The following is a 23401-nucleotide window of genomic DNA, read 5'->3' as shown; positions in this document are numbered from 1 at the left end:
TGTTGGCATGTCCAGGGGCTACAATGACCTGTAAAGTCAGAGGACAGCAGCCTGAGAAAATCTCCAATATCGTATGTCTGTGTTATGCGCAACACTGCTCTTAGGTTGCTGAGATGGTTTTGCTAATTCCACGGCAGAATGATGTGAATTCTCCAGGAGTTTGGACCTGGGCTTGTGACCAGGCTTATAAACTCTCCTGAGCCCTGAAGCAGTGAGGCTCTGCACGAGCGTGCAGAAAAGCCCACACGCTCACAGCAGGAGTCACAAATGTTTAGCAGAGCTTGCTGGCCTCAGCTTAGGGCAGGCAGCTCCTCCTGGACTGGCTGCATTTGCAGTTAATCTGGTAAATCAGCAAAGCACTCCCTGAACTCACATTATTAAGGCTTTTCCATTATCAAGAACATCACAGCTTCCATCACCCTTGAGAGCAGAGCAATAGCTGTACTGCAGGGGAGCTGCACATTTAATTTTGGGCTTTTTTAACCCAGGTGCAGAGTCTCAGCAAATGAGCAATATCCTATGGTGAAATGAGCAAGGAGGAATATATAAAGCAACATTGCTAAATTAAGAAGAATAAAAGAAAAGTCACTAAGTACACAGGACAGACTAGCAGAACACAGCTAAAGTGCCAACTGCCAAGTCCTGGGCAATGTGTGACTCCCAAGTGGGTAACAGAGCTTCGTGTCTTTTGCCAGTGCCTGGTCTCTTTTCTGTTCAATGCTTGCAGCTTCCATTAATGTTAATGAGTATGCATATGTGCCTTGAGGGTAAGAACATATTCCCTCTGTGGCTTCAAAACTTGTTTATAAATCCCTCCAAAAATCACATTGTGTTCATTGCTCTGCACAGAAAACTATTATAACAGCTGTAAGAACTGCTGTATTCATTCCCTCCTTTCCCCTTGCCCTTGCTTATCTGAGGAATGAGAAAACAGACCCGGAAAGATGAAGGGCTGAAGGAGGCGGTGCAGGGAAGTAAACCAGCTCTGGGAGCTGCAATCTGAAAACCGATTAGCTGCAGGGAGGGGCAAATTGAAATCTCGGCAAAAGCAGAAAAACAAACCCCAAAGCACTGAAAAATTATTCCCACCACGAACACCCCAAAAAGCAAAGGCTTTGAAAATCTCTAAGCTATAAAATACTAGAGAACAGACCAAACTCTTTGCCATGTTCTACCTGCTTGAATGCAGGTCAGTGGGAACAAGGTGCTTCAGTAACCAAAGGGGCCAAATACAGAGAGAGGCGCTGCTGGGCTGAGTCCCAAGGCAAAGTCAGGCCAGCACTGCCCTCCACCCTTCTGATCCCTGTGGCAGCAAGGATGCTGTGAGGGGAAGGGCTGAGCAAAGGGAAAGACATGCCAGGGTTCCATTTGGAGCTGCAGGGCTCTGACACTGCTGAAGACACCATATCCATCCCCATGCCAGTGGACACACAGGGCACACACTCCTCTGGAGTCAGGCATGGTAGCTGAGAGCCAGCTCCACCTCACTCTACTGACAACAAGGCTTGGAATTCCTGACTTTTCTGGCTTTGACTTTTCCTTTCATCAGTGCCAGCCCTTCTCCCAATGTGCACAGTTTCGAGTTAAGCTCTCTCAAGCCTCACAGGCTGCAAGGGATATAGTACAGCATACAAACAATTATGGGTAAGGCAGCACTTAGATCAAGAATCAGATTAAGGTATGTGGAGGAAAACACACTGCTTTACACACGGCTCAATACCAGCTCACATTATACCCATACAGCTAATGGGAACCAAGCTGCAGCTTCCCACAGGGGAAAACACTGTGCTCAAAACACAGTGCAGGCTGTAGGAAAGAGGAAAATGAGCTGTAAAACCTACAGTGCACAGTATGCAAGCACTGAGGCCTCTCAGGCACAATGACCCATTGCAGCTCAAACTGAGCACCTAGCTGAGGAACCTGTGCTCTGGGAGGATGCCTTGGAGCCGGAGCTCAGGAGGCAGCACATCCTGTGCTGCCCTGCCACGCTGCCCTTCCTGTTCCCAGGCCCACGCCCCAGCACTGCAGCAGCACTGCAGGCCACAGTGCTGCTGCAGTGACAAGTGGCCCTCGCTGCGAGGGAGCTTGTTGCAAGAGCCATGGCACAAGTCTCATGCTCACTGCACAGGGCTCTGACAGACTGCACTGCAGGATGTTGCTTGCCAGACCTGCCTCCCCACTCCTCTGCCACAGCTCCTGTCACGGGGTGCAGCAGCACCTGTGCCTCAAAGACATGTCCCTAAAACTCTGCATTGTGCTGTGTCAGCGCTGGGCTGTCATGTTAGCAGGAGGCCAAGCAGATAGCCCAGAGCAGTAGCATCTTAAACTGCCCACAGGTCAACCCACCAGAACTCATCTGTCAGTCCCTTTAGTCTCACTAGGTTTGAACAGGGCTCATTAAGGATACTTCTTCCTTTGGTAGGCATGGATGAAAAGATCTGGGAATAAGATCTGGCTATAAGGAAGGACATGTCATGGTTACCGCAGAGGACACTATTTCAAAGTTCAGGTTAAAGACATTATTCCCTAAAGTAGGAAATAAAAGGAAACCAGCTCCATGCAAAACCAGAAGCAGCACTAAATCCCTTTAACCCAAACTCTGCTTAATGAGAGTAGCACAAGTTCAAATTTACAGTGAAGATCCACCGGTCTAGCTGAGAGAAAACTAGATTTATGAGAGAGACCAGCTGGACTGCAACCCTGGTTACAGTTACTGTAATTGCTTTTCTCCGGAGAAAAATTTTCCTTACAAGTTGCCCACCTTTAGAAATTGCTGAGCTCACTGCAAGGGCTTAGAAGGCAGCAGCAAGAAGGATATCTTATTCCCCAAGACACTTGGAAGAAAAACACTAAGCAAATTGAGTGGGTTCAAGAGGTGGGTCCCCTGCAAATATTTTCCCACATCAGAGATAAATTTTCCTTTGGCTCTGGCAGCAGCAGAATTACAACCATGAATAGCATTTTGAAAATGCTAGTCTGAGTTTTTACTTGTATCTGTGTGCACATGTTTGTATGTACATGTAAGTATATAGAACCTGCGTTTTCTTTACAAGTGCATATTATAAATTTATAAATTAAATTGTATCATTAAATTATATATTTTATGTGTATTTCTTTATATAATGTATTACTCCATATTACTAAGCAGAATTTTAACAAAAAATTAACTTTCAAAAAGGCAGTTCACTTATATGTCTCCATTTTTTGCAGCAGATCTGCAAACTGTTCCTGTAGACATGGAGTGATCATATCAAAAAACACTGCTTGAGGCTGGTTACATTAGCCAATAATACTGTTTTATTACTTCCTTCTTCTGTAAGATTGAGCACTGAAAACAAATCAATTAATTACACTCCTGCATTTTCTCAATAAAGAGCCTTTCAGGATCAAGATTAGATATGCCTTCCACGCTGAAATGTTATTTTAAATTACCCTTTTCAGTTCACTTCTCACTTCCAATGCATGGGACACAGCTCCATTTGTTTGCTGTTCCTACCAGAGCCTGAAAACTCTGAAGAAAAGACAACCCACATTTTTAAAAACCACTTTCTAGAAATCTGTCACAGAGGAGAAATGCAGTGGGTGGAAGGCATTCAGTGGGTGCATATGAGAGGCAGTCAGAAGAGTAAAAAACGGAATATTAAAGCACAAGAAGGGACACAAAGTATGGAAACACAGCAACGAAGCTAAAGTCAAGTTAAGGAGAGTGATGCCTTCAGGCTGGAGAGTGTTCTTTCAGGCAGAGCCAAGGTGGGCTGGGATGAACCAAACAAATCCAAGTGTTGCCACGCTGCTGCACAACGAGACAGGGCAAATACTTGTCACTGCAACTTAAGGGAAGATTCTCAGACTCCCAAAATTATGGAAGCCAGAGCACTTATAGGAAAAGTGCACAGAATCAGTGTGGGTGTTACTGCTGCTATTTGTGCTTCAAGAAGAAAAGGTCTTTCAAGCTCATGACCAAATTTCTTCTGCACCTTCTGCACTAAAGTCAGACTCATACTCAAACCAATCTAATGTTATGGCAGATATTATGATGGGATAAATTCAATATTTTGATTTCACCATGATAAAAAAGTGTATCAAGGTTACTATAAGTAACTGCTTTTGTTTGTATATACAGGATCACTATCAAAAACCAAAAAGTAAACATGTTTGATAAAAATGAGTGGTGAGGCTGTCCCTGGTTGTCTAGAAAATGTAGCAAATTCCTTTTCAAAGTAGCCACAGGGTCAGACAATAGACATTATAGTCTGAATTATTCTGCACAGCCATAAAAAAATTGAGCTGGGAACAATTTTGTGACAACTCCTTTGTAGAGATTCCACAGAAGTTGATGGAGAAACAATAGGGCTTTTCCTTATTCCTTCCCATAGTTCCTGGAAAAGGCTGTAGTCATTCAGCCTGCAAATACCACAAGCACATACAAATACGTAAGACATATGCATATACAAATATTTGGGTGCAATATGGACAACAGTGTCTGAAAGTTAAACCTGCCTGCTCTTGAACTTGAGCTTTCAAAGACCTCCGAAAGACAACGCGAATATTGTATCCTATGGACTTTCTCACCTGAAATTGGGAAGACACAGATTTACAATATCTTGAATTCAAAGTTTGCTGCTAGAATGAGAACTGCTACACAGGTGAAAACATAACCAGTGGCCCACAAAAAACCAGACTAGCAGAATCAGAGGATTCCTTGAGAAAAACTTCAGATACTAAATTTGCTGGGAATTAATTTTAGAGCAACAGTAATAATTTCATATTCAGTGACAAAGCTTGTCTAATATTTGTATCAGTCAATACCGCAGATAATGAACTTTGACTTTCATCTGTTCTGCTCATCTTTAGATATTCTCATCAATGTATGACCATAGTTTTTATATAAATATTCCTATATTAGCTAGATTACTGTGAAAATTCACCAAGACAAACATGTTGCACAGGAGTGCACAGGTGATAACAAAGCACCTCCTAGTGAGAGCAAAACATCTTCTAAATCCAGTCTGTTCATCTAAATACCATATTGTGCCACCCTTGAGTATATCTGTGTTAAAAATTTGACTGCTTCCTTAAAAAAACCAAAGCAAACCAAAAAACCCCTATGATCTGATCTTTCTATGTATTAACTCTTTGGTGAAACCCCAGTATACACAGAAGCAGGGCAGACATTCCAAACACTTGAAAACAACAGTGTGATCAAAGGGTTCTGTCAATTGAAAACCTCCAGGAACTTTTTCATTTTAGCCTGAAAGTGCCCATTGCTGCTCTATATGCAAAGCAGCAGAATGAACATAATATGTCTTAAAATAAACATCATAGAGATCCTTAGTATTCCATGAAGGCATTTATTCACACTGAAAGGTAACATTTAGGTTTTGTCTTTTATGCTAGTGATGGAGTATTACTCATTCATCAGTTCTTTCCAGAGATCTTACTATGAATATTCAGCTCCTGATTACAATAATGAATCCAAGGTGCTCTGCAATACTTAGACTCTGGTACAGTACCACTGTCATACAGATGAACCAGAGTGAGCGAGGCTGCAGTACCACACATGTCACTCATAACCTCAAGTGATGGGATAGATCAAGCTCAACCTGCATGGAGTGAAGGAGGAAAAGTGTCTTTGGAAACAGAACTGTCAACCAACTTCAAACTTTCAAATCTGTCAGAAGGGACATGACTACGTATTCCTTCCTTGGACTCAAATATCAGATGGCAGAAGAAGATGAGGGAAAGGAAACAAAATTTCAAGAACCTTCCAGAATGACAATAATGCTGAAGAAAACTTAGTTCTGTGAGGACAAAGGCTGCTTAAAGGGTCTGCCATAACCTCCTTGAGGCTGGCAAAATATTTGGATGTATTTCAATTACCATTATCATTGTTATTATTGTTACTTCAAGTCTGTCAAGTTTGTTTAGTTCTCAAAAAATAAGGCAACGGGTGGGATATGGATGTAAAACAGACTCCATTCCTAATCATCCTAGAGATAGTGCCAAGGTCACCTATACTGAACAGCACAATGTACTGTGTGACCCAAAGCACACTTGCAGGAATAGTCATTAAACAAGTTAGAAATCATTAAACCCTTTCCTACTGCCCTGTCTGCAAAACAAACTTCATCTAGTCTTTGTGATTCTGGTTGGGCAGATTCAGGAAGACAGAGTGCTAAGAAATATATGAAAGAATTATAAAAAGACTTTAAAATGTAGTTTTATTTAAAAGAAGAGTAACATAAGAGCTCCTACCTTTCACCTCAGAGCATATCAGACCAAGAAGTTTCACTCTTTTGATATTATTAAAATTTGAAAGACTTTCTGATATGAGAATTTAAATCTCAAAGTTAAATGATTTCTGTGTAGGCTTTGGTCCAGTAAAACTGTGGAAAGCTGCTTTTGTTAAGGACAGCTACTTAATGCTTGCATTTGTCATGTTAGTCTGCATGGAGTTGATGCCATGGTTGCTGAAGAGGACAAGCTACGGAAGTAATGAAAAATGTCATATGCAAAATAACTACCAACAGCATAAATAAATCCACAGCTTTGTTCAGCACTTGTGCTCAACCTCACAATCATAGACATATGTGTCACCATGATTTACACATTCATTGGCATCTTTGTTATCACTGACAACTTTTTTTAATCAGATTTGCTTAAAAGGGGTCATAGCAAGACTGTAGCTAACAGGTACTTCTGGCCACATCACCAGGCAAAGGGATATACACAAGGAGGACAACATGCTGCATGGGATGTCAAAACTGATGTGTAACACAGCAGTGAGAGACACCAGCACTGATCAAAACCATTTGTCCTTAAGGGCTCTTTCCTACAGTTCACACTGTGAAGCAGAGTCATCCTGATCTCTCCTAGAAGGGAGTACAGCTGGTCCTATTGCTGCACAGAATGTATTTCCAGCATGGAATAAAGGAAGGAGATGATCCCTACAGCGTTACCTCATCTTTAACAGTGCAGCATAAAGAAGCAATATCATTACTAAAACCATTTGTTAATTCTCCTCTGAATGCTGCACTGGCTTAAATATAAGTGGGAGGAATGGGAAGAGAAAATGTAGACTCAGACAAAACCAGAAGCTTTGGGCAACATATTGTATCATCCTGCCTGAATTTTTACTGTTGGATGATATTTCTTTGCTGTGGAGTTTCAGGGCCATGCAGTATTCTTTGTATTAATTTCTATTCTTCACTCCTTCATTGAGGAGAACCCTTTGCATGGCTGTGGTTTGCACCGTGCTAATGATATGGTCAGTGGTCCTTGGCTGGTGGGCAGATAACACTGGCCTACATTCCAACTGACAGCAATCTCTTTTTCCCTTCATTTTGAATAAATGCAACTCATTCTCCAGTATACATCCAGATCATGTAGGTGGTACAGTTCTGTGACAAATATCAAAGGCAAAACTATCCAAAATAGTTGGATAGCTGGTCCAAAATTTAGACAGTAGTGATCTAGGACACATGTGTTGGCACTGTTACACAAATAAGGAAATATACAGGTAATTCTTAAATGCAAGATTATCAACTGGATAATCCTGAGACTGGTTCACCAACCCCCTTTTTTCCAAAGAATTATGGTGTTTACCTTCAGTCCTGTCTGGTAGTTTCCCACTTTTGCTCGTTGTTCCAGTGTTGACTGTTTCAGATGAGGTGCTCAGTTTGGTGTTGGGGTCTCGCTTCGGTTTTGGAGGCGGCTGCTTTCGAGAGCTGCTGCTTTCATCGTCGGTTCCTCCAACTGAATGAAGAGACTGGGATCTGACAGTAAAGCCACTGGAGCAGGGGTGTGGCAGTCTGTCCTGAGGAGCAGGCATTGTCATAAATCCCATGCGGAAATGTTTCCCCACATAGCTGCCTTCATTTCCTCTTGCTACTTCTCCACCTATGCTGTAAGAGAAAATACAAATAAAAGTAAAAGATCCACCTTTGTCTGAACTGCACCTGGAACCAGGGTCTCAGTTCTGCCTGTGATGAGCAGATCATGGTTTTGAATTTGAAAACAAGCAATGCTCTTCTCTGAAAACCAAACTACTACTAGAAAAGTCTATTTTTCAACATAAGCTGCCAACAACTAAGACATAGATACACTGCTATGCACTCAGAATTTTACAAGAAGAAATCAAGAAAAGCTTTTGTCAGGTTTCACAGCATTGTAACTAGAAATTTTCTGCAGAACAAATTTCAAACATTGAAAGTCAGAACTAAGTTTCCAGGAAAACAAGAGACTATGAATAGGACAAAGAATAATACTTTAGAAATACAACATGGTGTATCGATCCACACTCCCTGACACTCATCTTTGGCTACAGATGCTCATGCAGCTTGGGAAACAAGGCTTGTGGGGTCCAATCAATCGTTTCCCTTGAGACTAAAGAACAGTAAAGAAGAAATGTTCTAAAAATTACTTGGATATAGGAAACTCAACATCTCATCAAATCCACATAAATCTGCACTACAAGCAGCTTCAGACTAGTAAATTACAAGTGTAGGGGAAGAAAAGGCCATGGACTGTGGGACACCAGGAAGAAAATCACCTCCAGCCATTCAGAAACACAGGCACAGAAGAAGGAAAGTTCAGTTGAAACAAGTGCTTTCATACCAAGCACTGCATTTTCCTGTGGGTGGCATGACTGAGAATTTTATATTATTCCTATTCTACTCATGCTTATCTCTTCTGAAAAACAGCTCTTACTGGTGTTTATACTGCAAACCAACAGCACATTTCAATTCAGGCAAGTCAGTGACTATGCAAAGAAACCCAGCAACACACACAGGTCAACGTGGGCCTCTTTGCAAGAGGGTTTGAAATGGTACCACTGTGGGCACATAGAAATGTCAGTACAAGAACTGTGAAGTATCAGAAGGCTCTAATTAGCTCCTGTTTCCCCTTCACACAAAGGGAAGCTCTAAGCAGGGTCAGTGTATGTCTCTGAAAGTTTCTTACTCGAAGTTGCCTTGGGCTGGCGCAGTTTATTTGGTGCTGGAACACATTTCCTTTTTTAAAAGACGAGCATTTCTCAAGAACAGTGTGAAAAGTAAGGTCACCTCATTTCCTGATACTGTCCCCATCTTCACTGTAGGTAAAACACAAGCTGTATCTAATTGTCCTAAAAGCTTCAGGCTGGCAACGGGCAATATGCAGCTTTGTGCATGATAAAGCAGAACCTTTGTTTGCATATTATTCTCCCTGCGTTTTTATTCCATTTCCTCTCCAAGTGGAGATGTCCACTTCCAAAACTGGTTGACAACAAAACAGGTCTAACTGACCATGTCCCTCTTTCCAGGGGCACTGACACCTACCCAGATATGTAAACATGTGCACACACGCATGCCACACATATGCACACACTGGTCCACGTTCATAACCAAGCTATTACTAAATCCTAATTGGCATCAATTCCAGAGAGACTTGCAGCCAGAAAGATCAAAAGGTAGAACTCATTAATTCGAATATTTCTAAAAAACCTGTAGCTAGTTCAAATGATTAACTATGCCTCTACTAATCTTTCATGAATTGTTCTGAAAATAATATAATCCTCTGACACCGGACTGTAAAAAGGGCCTGTCATATTATTTAAAGAAGATTACGATCCAAACATGCTGAAGAATGCAGGTGGGGAGTCTGCTTCCTTTCTTAAGTCCATTGGATAATCACGTTTAGCAAAGAAAATTTCAGTTTGCCATGTCTCCAACATTACAATTCTTAACAGTTTACGCTATTTAATTACTTCATTGACTTCGCTGCTCCATGAAGACGTTTGAATCATCCACTATAAGCCAGGTTCTGTTCTGGATGGAGTTGCATAAATCCCACTGGAGTGATGTATTTCAGCCTTTTCCTAGGAATACACAGAACTCCATTAACATGAAGCATGGGGCTTTTTGACAAACAGCTGCATCTTGTATTCCAGAAATTAAAACTTACAAAATGTATGTCTGGTGTCTAAATGCACTGTCTCATTAAACAATTAAATCACATCCGTTCTTTTCCTTCTCCTCCCTTAATTTTTCATTCTTTACTGAATTTCAGCATCACAGATGAAAACCTCACCTGCTTCCTGCACTTCCTCTAGAACAGCCTATAGCCAGGTCAGAGAGAGGTTGCAGGTACACATGGGAACAGAACTTGCTGTTCTGCATCACAGCTGGAGTAAATCTGGTCTTGCTTTCCTACATCCTCTGCTCAGCTACCACGCAAAACCAGCAGGGCACTATTTTCCCCTTTTGGCCACACCTAAAAGAGGGTCTGTTTGTCTTTGAGCTGAGGGGCCAACTCTCAGCTGCTGGTTAAGCACTTTAAACTACAGGCGGAAGAAGACTAGCCTCTAATCCTTGGTCTTGGGCCCTGGTCATTGACCAGGATTGCATAAGGCTCAGGCTTGTTACTTATGCTGGCAGTGATTCCCAGTGTAGGGCAGTGGGTGTTTCCCAGCTGAGCCTGACCAGTACACACCAGCACAACACAGGCTGGGGTGCCAAGTTCACACCTCAGCAATGCAAAATCCCCCATGTATAAAGAGAAAGGAATAACTCCAGAATCACACCTAGAGCACAAGTTCAAAAGCGGATGGCAGATTTCAAATGTCGCATCCCCTGCCCTCAGGCAGCAGCATCCCGAAGGTCCATTTGGACTTGTGCAAAGCACAGTGCTGCTGTTGTTACATCACAAACCCAGACAGAATGAAAGGATTTATTTACATACTCGTCCTGCTTGCAACCACAGGAATTAGCTGGGGCTAGTGTGTGTCCCATTACAGCACATTCAGCTGACACATACCTTGTTGTGCAGAAATGACTACACAGACAGCGAGAGAAAGTAACTGTGTAGGTCTCACTCCATTATTTCTGACAGGAAAGACTCTGTGCTGCTCCTTGTACTGATAATGAGTTCTATCTCATTTCAAAACTGTATTATGTGAGTTGCTGCAAGTATTACACAGTTTATTAATATATATGGAAATGCAGATTTGGATTATTCCTCTGGGAAGTTTCAATTTGAACTTGGCCAGGATCAAGTGTTCTCTGACAAAGAATTATGTACAGAATTAAAAAACTGTTAAAAATGCAAGACATTTGTCTGCAAAGAGAGCCATGGTTATATAACAATAAAATCAATCATATTATCATTCACATTAAACACATCAAAGTTGACTTTCTTGAAAAAGCACTTCAGTGTTTGCCCAGGTCTAATGACTGATGCTGCCATGGGTGGAGAAAAGGGCAATGCCACAAGGTTGATGTCAGACACCTTTAAGAAGATTGTTGTGAATCATCTCCTTTCAGAACCACATTACAGGACTTCTCCAAAGCCCAACTAACCAGGCCAATGCAGACCATCAAGTGCTACCATGTTACACACTCTGTCTTTGGGTGCACTGCAAGAGAAGCGAGCTTTCCATTCCTCACTCTCTTCCGGATAGTGATGGAATTAAATCATTACAACAAATACCTAACCAGCTAGATCTGTCTTAAACTAGCAACAGCAGATTTCAGCTTTCATTTCTGAAATATGAAAAAGAGATCTGACCAATCGATCCAATGAGTCTCATTATATCTCCAGTACAGGTTTTTTTCTGTCAGCTGAATTTTTTGAGGTCAGAACTGGGTTAGCATTAAACAGACTGGCCTTGCTGCTCCTACAGCAGTGTCAGCCTGCTGGCACACAGGCTGTGGTCATGGCAGTGCTGGACACATCACAGCTCACTTCTGGTGCTCTGCCTGCTCTGTTTTATCAAGCAGATACTGGAGTATGGATGTAACTACAGCACAGAATAATAGAAGTGTTTAGGTCTTTGAAAAACTACAGAGGAGAAAATCTTTTATATTACTCATTTCATTATGCATCACAAGAGTGAAAGTTACAGAGGAAGACTAAACATTAAAAATGAACACAGAAAGTACTCTAAATGCAAACAGCATGGAGAAGGTCATGTCCACCTTGCTTTGCCATGAGTCAGAATGTTCTTGTTGACTGTGAACATATTTTCAAGTTGTTAAGTTAGAAAACTAAAACAAATTATCATCACGTTGCTGAAAAATACAAGGCAAACAAAAAGTATCCAGAGAATGGCTGCATCAATCAGTGTGATCCTCTTAGTTTGCATTGTTTCTATTTAATATTGCAAAGAACAATTCTGATTTTCTGTGCAGTTTCATTACTTGGTCCAGGCAGAAACTGAATTAATTCCTGGAAAACAAATTAATAGTTGTATGAAAACTTTTGTTTTACTTGTTGTTAATGTTTTACTATAAACAAAATGGAATATTAAATCCCTCAGTGCAGCTGTAAGGAGTAGACATCTTGGGACTAAGACCATAAAGTCAGAATGCCCTGGAGATGTATTTTCTTCACAGCCATCTATCTACTCTTGTTCTTGGTTTTCATGCAAAAATTCTCCTATCAGTTTAAATTTACACTGGATTAGTTTTGTGCCTCAGGCATCAAGAACCATTTCATAGTTCTCCTCATCTTTGTATGGCTTCCTTTCTTCTTCCTGTGCTTCTTTACATGAGATTTTCTGCTTCTTAGACACAAGTTCAAAAAGGGAGCTACACCTGTCCATGAGATTTGACCTGCTAAGCAGGAGGAAAGAGGTGTACTCTGCTGGGGATACAGCATCTTTGAAAGTGTTTTGCCATTTCTTTGCTGTGATACATTCCAGTCAGGGACCATAGAAGGTCACCATCCTTCTAAGTGTTGAAGTTCCAGGCAGCCAAGAGAAACCATTTCAATAGCAGCTGCTTGCTCCTCTTGTGCTTGAAGAAGACTCATCACAGATACTGGTTTGTTTGCTGAGAGAAACTGAGCTGGGAGTCTCTGCAGGCTCCTCTGTGGGAGAGGGGAGAACTATGAATTACAGGGCAAGTGAAGCACATGGATGGCCAGGCTCCTTCCCTCCGGGGAGCTGCAAGCCCACGCAGAGCTAACCCCCCATGACACGCTGCTAATCCACCAGGCAAGCCATCTGAGTCAGAGATGGAAGAAAACTCACCAAAAAATTAACGGATAATGTAGGAAGAATTTTTTGTAGAAATGACTAATCATCAGCAAAACAAAAGGAATAAAAATACCTAACTGAAGGATTTTATATGAGCTGGCTTGACTGTGCAAACAGCAGTTTATCCCATGGTGCATTTATGTTTTCTGGGTTAAGGGAGTAGCTACTGCTGTTTTAACCATTTCCTTGCTCTTACAGCAGTGAACACCCAGCTGCCCTGCTCATAGCAAATGTTCTGCATATGAAGGGCTGAAATGGCTTTGAAATGTCTATTCTCCATCAGAATAAATTATACACACATATACTAAGGATGACACATTTTACTTTGTATCTGAGAAGCACTTTCAAGATTAGCATAAATTATATTTGTAAATTAGAGGTTGGATGCCAAAACAACAGAAGATATACTATTTTTATCCCCCTAAACATGATTTCAACAGACCATGAAAGGGAATACTGAAGAAATAAGGACAGGATCACAATCATGGATCCAGGAACTACACTGCAGGTATGGCTTTACACAAATCTATACCATTTTTATCACAAAAATTAAACATGCAAATTTCACACATTTATCTCTTTTTTTTTTAATAACACTTCAGAGATCCCTCTTCTTATTCCCAAAGAACATACATACTTTTTTTTTTCCTGCATTACTTTTCTGAAACACTCCAAATGACTCATCATGATCTTAAATTGAGATCCAGAGGATAATATGGCCATCCTTTTAGATACAGGCTAAAGCGTAAATGAGTCATGACAAAGGTCAGATTTGGAGCCATTTTGTGCACCTGGAGGACTGCCTAAAACGAGCAGCCAACATGTCTATGCACGTCAAACTTCGTCCCTCTACCATATGCCTCTTCTTTTGAGGTAGGAGATCAGGTGCTGCTCAAGAAGTCAGGCCTCTCAGGATATACAGAATACATTAGTGCTACAAAATAAAATTTATTCTTTTATCTCAACTGTCCAACCCACAGGCCCAGGGTTTGATCCTGCAGACATGCAATGGGCTGACACTCCCTCTTTAAGTACCTGCATTATTCCACTGAAACACCCAGGACGCTTTGTGGAAATCGCTTGTGCCTCACGAATCTGTTGTAAGCAACACCAATTGCAGATGTGTGTCCCTTGCCCATTTTGACACTGAGTTATTTCTTTAAGAACTCTGTGCTACTGTTGAGAGTCTGCCATCCCCAACAGGACCCAAAGAAGATTCTCCAGAAGAAACTGAACTGCCACACCACACATTGTGGCTGCGTTGTAAAATTACCGGAGTCCCTGGGGAGCAACCAAAAGACAAAATCCCTCTGCAGAGCACAATGGATAATAAAATCAAAACTGATCAAGACTGTCCACAGCAGAGAATGGTGCCAGAAAATCTGATTTTAAATGATGTTCTACTATGCTCTGCAGGCAACTACTTTTATAATGCAAAAGTTTGAAAATGCTAGCAAGAGTTGAAGTTTTGGGGAAAAAGGGAAAAAAATAAACAAAACAAAATCAAAACAAACCCAAAACACTTTATGAGAAGTGATGATAAATTGACAGCTTGGAAAGGAGTAACTGAGGAGTAAGGAGCTTTTTTGATCCACAGAGAACTCACCAGAACTGTTTTTTGAGTTTGAACAGAAGTGCAGGTACCAGTTCTATCTTCCACTGGCATTGCTTCTATTTATAGCAGACTGTCTTCTAAACCAGAGACTAAGGATACCTGCACTGGGCTGAACATCCACAAAGGCCTGACGCTGCTCTCCTCAGAAGGACCAACTCTCACTTGTATCTGGGGCACAGGGACTCCAGTGCTGCAGCCTCACATGTGCCTGGTAATCAGCTGATGCGCATGGAAATGTCTGTGGGTTGCGAATACACAACACTGAAGAGGCTGGAATGAAAAGCGCTCTGCTGTTATATGGATACAGTTATTTTTGATTTTGCATTGGGAGATACACAGCTAAAAGCCAGCAAATGAAAGCTCATATGTTCAGAGTCACCTAGAATTAGACATGGAGCATATGCAATGTTTAAACTGAGTGCAAATGCATGTTCACATTAACGGAGTGGGGTTTTGCATCCTGTCAGAAACGGGTGGAGCTCCACCAAGGCTGTGTTTTTATCACATTCATTGGAAAACCACATGGCGCAGACTCCACTCTGCCTGAGCAACTGTGGCTAAGTAAATATTTCAATGAGATATGGGAATAAATTAACATACAAAATAATTTTTGAGCATTTCTGTAAGAAAATGTTGCTTCAGTTTTGCCTCAAAGTTTTAATGGAAAAAAAGCCTGTACAGAGTAAAGAAGCCTTTCTGTGGATCAGATGCTGTGAAAAGCTAAAACATTAAGAAATTAATGAAATGTGCTGAAACTCTAACACAGAGACTTGTAAACCAAGTGCTCTGTGTGGGCTGAGATGTTACACTGGGTGTAACCTTTACAAGTTCAGGCTTATTTCAAACACTGATTGTACAGATGCTCTTCTCAATCCCTCAAGCAAACATGACTCTTCTTTTAAAATCCAGGCTCAAATTGGATTGAGAAGGAAATTATGGTTTTAAATAAATGCTTCCTATGGTATCCAGTTCCAAAGAGAAAGGACTCTGAAAGGATTCTTCGATCCTGACTGGCAGTGAACAGAAAGAGCAGCATTTCTGTTTGGAAGAAAACCCCTCACAAATTTAATTTAAACATGATCCATTAGCAAGACATACAGGTATTTTTTACACAACTAGTGTAGGTATTACCATCTCTCTATTCCTTCTGATGTCTGGAGGAGAGGTTTCAGCTCTTTTGTCAATCACCACTCTGTATTTTAAGCGGACAGCAGTGAGTATTTCTGCTTTGTGAAATGAAACAGACTCAAAACCAAAGTGAAATATTTTTAACTGGTGTAATAAACCCAGAAATCAGGAAAGGGAATCACTCCACAGGATGTGTACATTGGTGTCCCTCCCTCCTGCCTCGCTGGACAGTCTCAATCTGTTAAATAAAGCTACATGAAATCCTGTACATCAGTATCAACAGTTCTTATCATCAGAGCCTGAAGAGGTTTGTTCACTAAGATACAAAGTTCTTTTGAAGATCTCCCAGCTTATGTCATTTTTCTATGCATAGCAAAGGGATCATTATTGCCACAACAGACTATTAATGTGCTTCACATCTAAATTTAGAAATAATAACATAAAAAAACTCTTTCCTTGTCTTGATGGATGTCAGTTTCTTAGCCAGGGTTGTCAGAAGCTACTTATTTGTTCAGAGAAATAAATTAAAAAGGACATTTTGTTTTCAGAAACACAGTTAATTTAATATTGCATGTGAAAAGCAAGTGAAGTGGGCATATAGGTGGTCAGTACCCAGAAAAAGTACCTCTTTCCCCACTCATGCATGTAATCCAGCATGACCCTGAACCCTTTCCACACTGAGGTCTTCCAACACATTCATTGCATCTCCATGCATTCCTTTTTTTCAGAAATCAAGGTGAATTGTCCAAATACAAAGCACAGAAACTCTTTTCTCCTCTGTATCCATGCACAGAGCTAATGGGCCAGACCCAGGAAATCCAGCAGACTACTAAAAGGTCTTAACGGATACAGGAATTTAACACCAGAGACAAATGGCTAGTAGAAAAGCTGCCAATAAACTTCCAAAGCTGCCAAAAATCAGCACATGCTGATTTTCATCACTCTAAGAATTACTTTTGCAAATGGGGATGTTCAGATAATTTTGGGCACTGCTGTGTTGTGCTTTTTCTTCCTGCAAGAGTAGCTTCTTGCCAAATTTTTGAGCAAAAACTATGTCCAACAAGCTCTAACAGTGACAGAAGATGGTACTTAAATGCTCCTCTAGGGACATGTACTTAACATTGCCCAGAGGGTCATCACTACAAGCTATGAAGCTGCAGTGAAATGGAATTTTGCTAAAGCAACAGCTTGTTTTCCAAGCTGTGAAAGTCTGTGTGAGGATTTGTCAGGGACATAAAACCTTAAAACAAAGAGCAAACACCCTTGTAACCTGCATTCAATGGTGTAATGCTAAATTAAGTGGGGAATGTACTAGTTTAGTTCCCTGCATGAGAGGTGATCAGCTCTGTGCTGTTCATACTAAAAGTGTGTAAATTCCCTTTATTCCTCAGGCAACTCTTCAGAGCTGTCATTTATTGTGTGTCATGTTTGAAGTGTCTCAGCTTGAAGAAATAGTGCTGTGTGTGCAGTGAGGTGGTGAGCTGTGGCAGCCAGAGTCACACAAAGCCTGGACCTAATTTTACATAAAGATGATAAACTAAAAATAATGTGCTGTTTCTTTCCTTTGCTCTAAGAATTATTGTTAAAATCTGAAAAGCTGCTGGTAATAAGTTGTACGGCATATACATTCCCAGGCTGCTTAAACCCCTTTGAAAAGTCTTCTACCTAGGAACAATAACCCTGACATAATACAAACTGGATTTCCCTCTCCCAAAGCTATATTGCAGGCAGCAGCCTACTTTAAAATAACTGAAAGAAGCGGCTCAGAGGCAATTTGTGTGTGAGCTCCAAGCACTGCAGCCCAAATCAGTTATCTGCACACCAGGCAGCACACAGGGGATGTCTCTGTCCCTCAGAAGAGCAATTCAGATATGCTTTTTTAATTATTTATTTATTTTTAAACCAAAGAAAATATTGTTCACTGCTCCAGAATACATGATACTCCTTTCCCTGCCCTATGGCCCAGTGCCCACACAGAACACAGGAGCTCTGTCCTTACTGCACCAGCTACCCCAAAGTTTTCAGTTTTGAGATGCTAAGCCAAAAAACTTCCTTCAAGATGGTCTCATGACAAAAACCTTAAACCAGAGGAGCCCAGCATTTTGGGCCATTATGTATAATACTGGAACAGCAGACTTTCAAGTCCTACAGAGAGCTCATGACAACATATCTTTTAATAGGCAGTTTCACCCACTTAATACATGTAGTAATGGACCACTGAGCTTTAAGTAATAGAATCAGAGAATCATTAAGGTTAGAAAAGATCTTTAAGAGCATCAAACCCAACCATCAACCCAGCACCACCACCATGTTCACCACTAAACCATGTCCACAGTGCTAGGAAGGATGAACCTTAACTGGGCTTCGAACACACATTTCTGTGAAATTGTGTGTGAAATGGTTTTGTATCCTACCTAGAATGGCATACAAATGTTAATTCCTGATGATGACCAGCTCATTATTCTGGTCTCTAGACTCTCCATTTCATTTTTAACCCAGTAAGAAGTGGAAGATAACAATTGTTAAGTAAGAGCTATCAGCACCTAGTTATTTAGCCAGTGGATACACTGCTTTACAACAAAAACAGATGATTAGAGGTAAGAAAAGATAGATGCAGCACAATTACATTATTGCAGCTCTAAAGTGCCTTCTAGAAACTTTGTGAAGTGTAAAATCAGTATATTTCCCATGGTGGGTTTTCAGTTAAACAGTCACCTGTTGTCATATTTTCAAGTTTTGCCTTATATCCACAACACACTTAAAATGAGAGCCAAGGCTTTTTTATAGTCCTGCTATTGGATTCTGAAATGGAAAACAAAATACAATTTAAAGTTGCAAGACACAAGAGAAAATACTTGGGAAATCAAAACTATAGAGTTTCCAAGATGTTTGTTAGTGATCCAAGATGACACTTTTAATCCACTCTCAGATATTAAAAAAGGGATATTTCATAGGTGTATCAAATACAATTACGATAGCTTTGATTCAAGACCCAGAACAGCTTCAAGAGGACTCACAAAATAATAGTATCAAGGAAAGAAAATATCTCCTAACTAGAGATTCCCTCCTGTGAAAGTGACAAAATTGGGTTGTCTACTAGATGCTAGCAACTGTAATTCGTGAAATGCAGATAAAATGCAGATAAAAATAAATGCGAAGTATAAACTTTCACAATACATTGGAGTTTTTTATGAATATACTTAGTAATCTGTGTTTGCTGCCCTTCAAGCTGCATGCAGAAACAATTAGATCCCTTTTTTGAAGTGATAGTATGGAGCATGCAGATCTATAGCTTTGGTTTAAAGAGTATGACAGGCAATCAGTGCGTGTCAGAGGAAGGCCACATCAGCAGAGACATGTTAAAGCCACATTTGAATTTTTTTTTTTAGGACTGAACAGATGAGTGTTTCCTTCATGTTCTGAACACAGTGGGATTGGGACATAACCTGAATTTCAGGCTAGGAGAAAATGGATTGCTTCAAATTATAGGAAAATGAACAGCACTGATTTTATTCCTCATTTTCAGCAGAATTGAGTAGTGCATAGCAGAAAAAGGAAAGACAGATGCATTCCCAAGTCTGTTATATACTTCCATTTATGTACACCAGAAGTAGCATAACAACTAGAAATTAACTATTTCCCTGCATTTTTCACTCTCATGAGATAAACATTAAATTTGGCTAATGAACTGAAAGAGAAAAAGAAAGTCTATGGATTAATATTTTTTTTAATGATTAAATGAAACAGGAATACAGACAGAAAATGAAACACTGGATTCTTGCATTAATACTGACGTACAATAACAGCAGCTAAATATCCCGTTTAAAAAGACATCGATATTACTTCCACAAAAGGTTTACACTGGTTGTGAGAACAAGAACCGAACCTATTTCAGCTGGGAAGACTCTGATTGCAAAGTCACAAAACTGTCAAAGATGCAGACTAATAAGAAGAAAACATCTAAGCTGGTTGCATTTTGATTTTGAAACCAGAGGCTCAAATCATTGTGTCTCAAGTTGGACAAAAACCACTTCAAAATTGAGAAACCTGATCAGGACTCCTCAGTCCCCTCTGTCCCATTACCACAATCTCCTCACATCCTTTGTCAAAGCCAGGCTCAGATGTGTCCCACTGTGCTTTGTCAGGACTACAGAGCCAGAGAATATAAACAAACTGCCCTGTTTTCTATGGAAATAAACAAAAGTCAGCTTTTTTACTCCCAAGTCAAGTCACTCAGTGACTACAGTGAATATGAATGGCTGGACAAATGTCTAAGACTGTCCCTGGAGAGGAGCACTCTGTGCCCTCTGCTTCATCTGGCCAGGAAGAATGTGAGCCAGACAAGTCTCTGTCTTGCTCTTTAACTGCAAAGTGCAAGGTAATTGAGAGTCAAAACAGAGCCTAAATCACCCAAAATACAAAGTTCTTGAGATTCAAGCTTGCCAAAACTTCCTTTAGTGACAGTTACACACACGTGTACTGCTCACACATCTCATGCAGAAAGCTCCAATCTCAGCTAGTGCTGTTTCCAATGCCAATGTTCCAATATGTGATTTAATAATTCTATTGGTATTCTTTGAGAAAAATGACCATTGTTGTTCCTTTTTGTTTTGCTGCACTTTCTGTCATTTTGCTAGCTTCCATCCCTAATGTGTCTTATTATTATTCAGGTCCTTGCCCAGTCTGTCTGTTACCTGCCCATTAGAACTCCTGTGGCAGAAAATGTTCCTGCAAGAACCTAATTCTAGTATGTTTCATTTATTTTCTGGCTGAGTGAGTCTAAAAGCTCAGATCATTAAGGTGAGCTTGCAGTGACGTGGTTGATAGAGTCTGTATTTTGTTGTATTAAGGCAAAAGGAAATTAATCTATCAAGTTTTAACTTTACACTTGGAAGGCTGAACAAAAATACAGGTAAATCTACACCCTCAAAGAAGCTTGCCTCCACTGGGGCTTAAAGTGACTAGTAGGTCAGTGGCCAACACTACTTAAGGCATTTTTTTGTTAGACATGTGAGAGGGATATATGACAATTAGCAATGCAAGCTTGTTCTTATGACTATTTCACAATGGAAACCCACTTAGGAATTCTCAAAAAAATCTTTAAAATTTCCAAACCGGTGTTTTTAGTTTAAATTGCTGATAAAACCACTGAGTGAGTCAGTGAATTGAACTTACAGCAAGCTCCAGCAGCACAGAATTTTTATATGCAATTTTAGGGCTGAGTTCCCTACAGAATGACCGTAGAGTTCTTACTGCGCTGCAGTTATGGCTATAAAATATTAGCAAGGTTAAGTAAATTACAAGATATTACATGAGAAAGGCCTCCCATCAGGTAGCATCTGGGCCTCCAAACTATTCAGTACAGGCCTTATTACTTGTGTCCACTTTATTTTAAAACCATTCATTTACTAAGACTTAAAGAAAAAGAAATAAGAAACAAAATTCTAAGAGTTTAATCATAGCTGAAAGGTTTACAGCATGTACATTTTCTTCAATTTATTATTAAAAACAGCAGCAAAAATTGACTGTGATATTGAAAGGGCAAGAGAAAATTAAGCAGTGCCTCATCTACTATTTCCAACTAAATTTTAAGCACTCCAGGTCTTTTAATATAAATGGCAATTTTATTGCTGGCATTAGAGAAGTAGTTATCCCGATCTCTGAAAATGCCTACCACTTTCTGGGCAAGTCTGTGGAATATGTGTAAATGATTAACCACAGGCCAGGTCAGCTCAGACACAGAGCAATTACAGACTGCTGCAGAACCCTATGGAACCTTAAAGCCACAGACCAGCAGAGACTCAGGATTGAGAGATGCAGACTAAGCCACTGGCCAGCCACTCCTACCACAACAGGGTGGTCTCAACAGCCTCTTTTCCCTTGCACTGCGTTTTTCTCATTCCCTGAGGCAGGACCAGTGTGCACATATCCAGCAGGCAGTACCATCACAGCCAGCCCCTGGGAGACTGGTCTCCACAAGAGCTGTAAGAGACCAGAGGCATCTTGTCAGACCAGCCAGCCTGAGCAGAGGGAGCCTGGCTCTAGCCAAGTCATGCCTTAATGAGAATACCATCTGCCTTATTACAAAAGAAACCAAATAAAACTGGATATTTAGGACTCATACTGTCATGAGAGGGAAAACTGCTACTAAATATTAGCTTATCACTAGGTATCCAACCAATTTCACAGAAGACTAGCAGCATCTCATTAGGTTTATATATATAAACTGTCATCTGTTCAGTCCATTTATAAAATGCGGGAAGGCAGCAGGAAACCTAAGGATTCATGAGGAGATCTTGGAGAGAAACATCCACTGTTGTCTTTCTCATTTCTCTCAGCCTTTGGTTTTAGCCTCATCTTTTCACAGTTTTCTCCTCTTTCTGTATGCCCCCTGTTGCTGCAGAACCACCGGTCACCCTGTGCACTCCATGTTAGACACTGAGGGAGCTCCTGTGCAAATGTTCAGCACCACCACAGCTGTCAGCAGCTGTATGCTGGCTCTGACTTTTACAACACTTGATTTTAATCTAGGGGTCTTAATCTAGGGGGGCATGAGGAACACAGGGGAAAGCAGAGGCCACACTACAAAGATTGTTTTGACAAAGCAGAATTTGGCCTACAAGTGGAGCTGCAGGGCAGCAGGAGAGCAAGGACTTCAGGAAACCCACTGAGTACATGGGATCCAGATATGGGCAGCTGTCTTGTACAGTTATACAGTCTCAGGGACTTACACTGCCTTGGCATCTCCTGATCATTTCCTCTTGGATAGCTGCTATTACCCCATTTCAAAGGCTGGCAGATGATGCAGAGCCAAAACCTGAATTCACATCCCATGATTCCCAAGCTGCAGTCTCAGACCCAGAACCACCCTTTGTCACACTTCTGCTTTTCTCCAAGTGCCTAGAGTTTCACCTCTGAAATACACACAAATACTGGTCTGAACACGGCCTCAGAGCCCTCAGGGAGGTGGGCACCACAAGGCACCACACACTAATTCAGGAAGGAACTGTTGATGTTATGAAGATCCCCTCAGTGCACTCTCTTTTGACACAAATGACAATGGCAGTTTCTCAGGAGAGGACCAAGTCTTTGGCCTGAGAGCACAAAAGGGGTTTGCAGCCACAGACCTGGAAAGCAAAGGCTTTTATATATGTTCTTGGCTAATCTACAGTTGCCATCTTATTTCCCACCTTGCTTTCCAAAGTTCCCCAGCACACAAGCAGGAGAAGCAAGTCTGTAAAATACAATATAAATACAAAAAAAGATGAAATAAAATACGTCATATTGTCACTATGATATAGTCCTCGGCCAGCAACCTGTGAACGTACTTGACTATTTGGACAATCTGTCCATAACAAAAGACATGACAGACATAAATGCAAGAGTGTGTTCAGTAAACATGGTGAGTGCCAAGGGGATCCGTAGCAAGTGGAGAAAAAGAAGTTATTTTGTTTTGCACAAGCCATATAAACAGGAAGAGGAAGATGAAGAAGAAAGGGAGAAGTCTTGCCCTGAGCATAGTAAGATGCTTCATGGATGGATGCATATTTGCTGCACTGCAGATACACATAATAAACCTGAACTCATTAATACTAAATATTTACGCTCAGCTTGTAACTTGTCCAAAAAAGCAATTATGATAC

General features: G+C 40.8%; 1 protein-coding gene across 1 annotated transcript in view; it reads right to left on the bottom strand.

The window, feature by feature from the left end:
• Window positions 1–23401, bottom strand: part of NYAP2 (neuronal tyrosine-phosphorylated phosphoinositide-3-kinase adaptor 2) — a gene marked incomplete at its 3' end in the record, with an annotated part of 125402 nt that overhangs the window by 64546 nt on the left and 37455 nt on the right. Inside the window, exon 2 of the mRNA XM_082287979.1 lies at window positions 7606–7904. Within this exon, the coding sequence (XP_082144105.1) occupies window positions 7606–7904 (299 nt within the window). The remainder of the gene's footprint in view (window positions 1–7605; window positions 7905–23401) is intronic.

This window comes from Coloeus monedula (genome assembly GCF_965178545.1).
Source record: "Coloeus monedula genome assembly, chromosome: 10".
Taxonomy (NCBI): Eukaryota; Metazoa; Chordata; class Aves; order Passeriformes; family Corvidae; genus Coloeus; species Coloeus monedula.
Note: the sequence above shows the minus strand (reverse complement) of the source record. Positions and strands in the feature narration are given on the sequence as shown.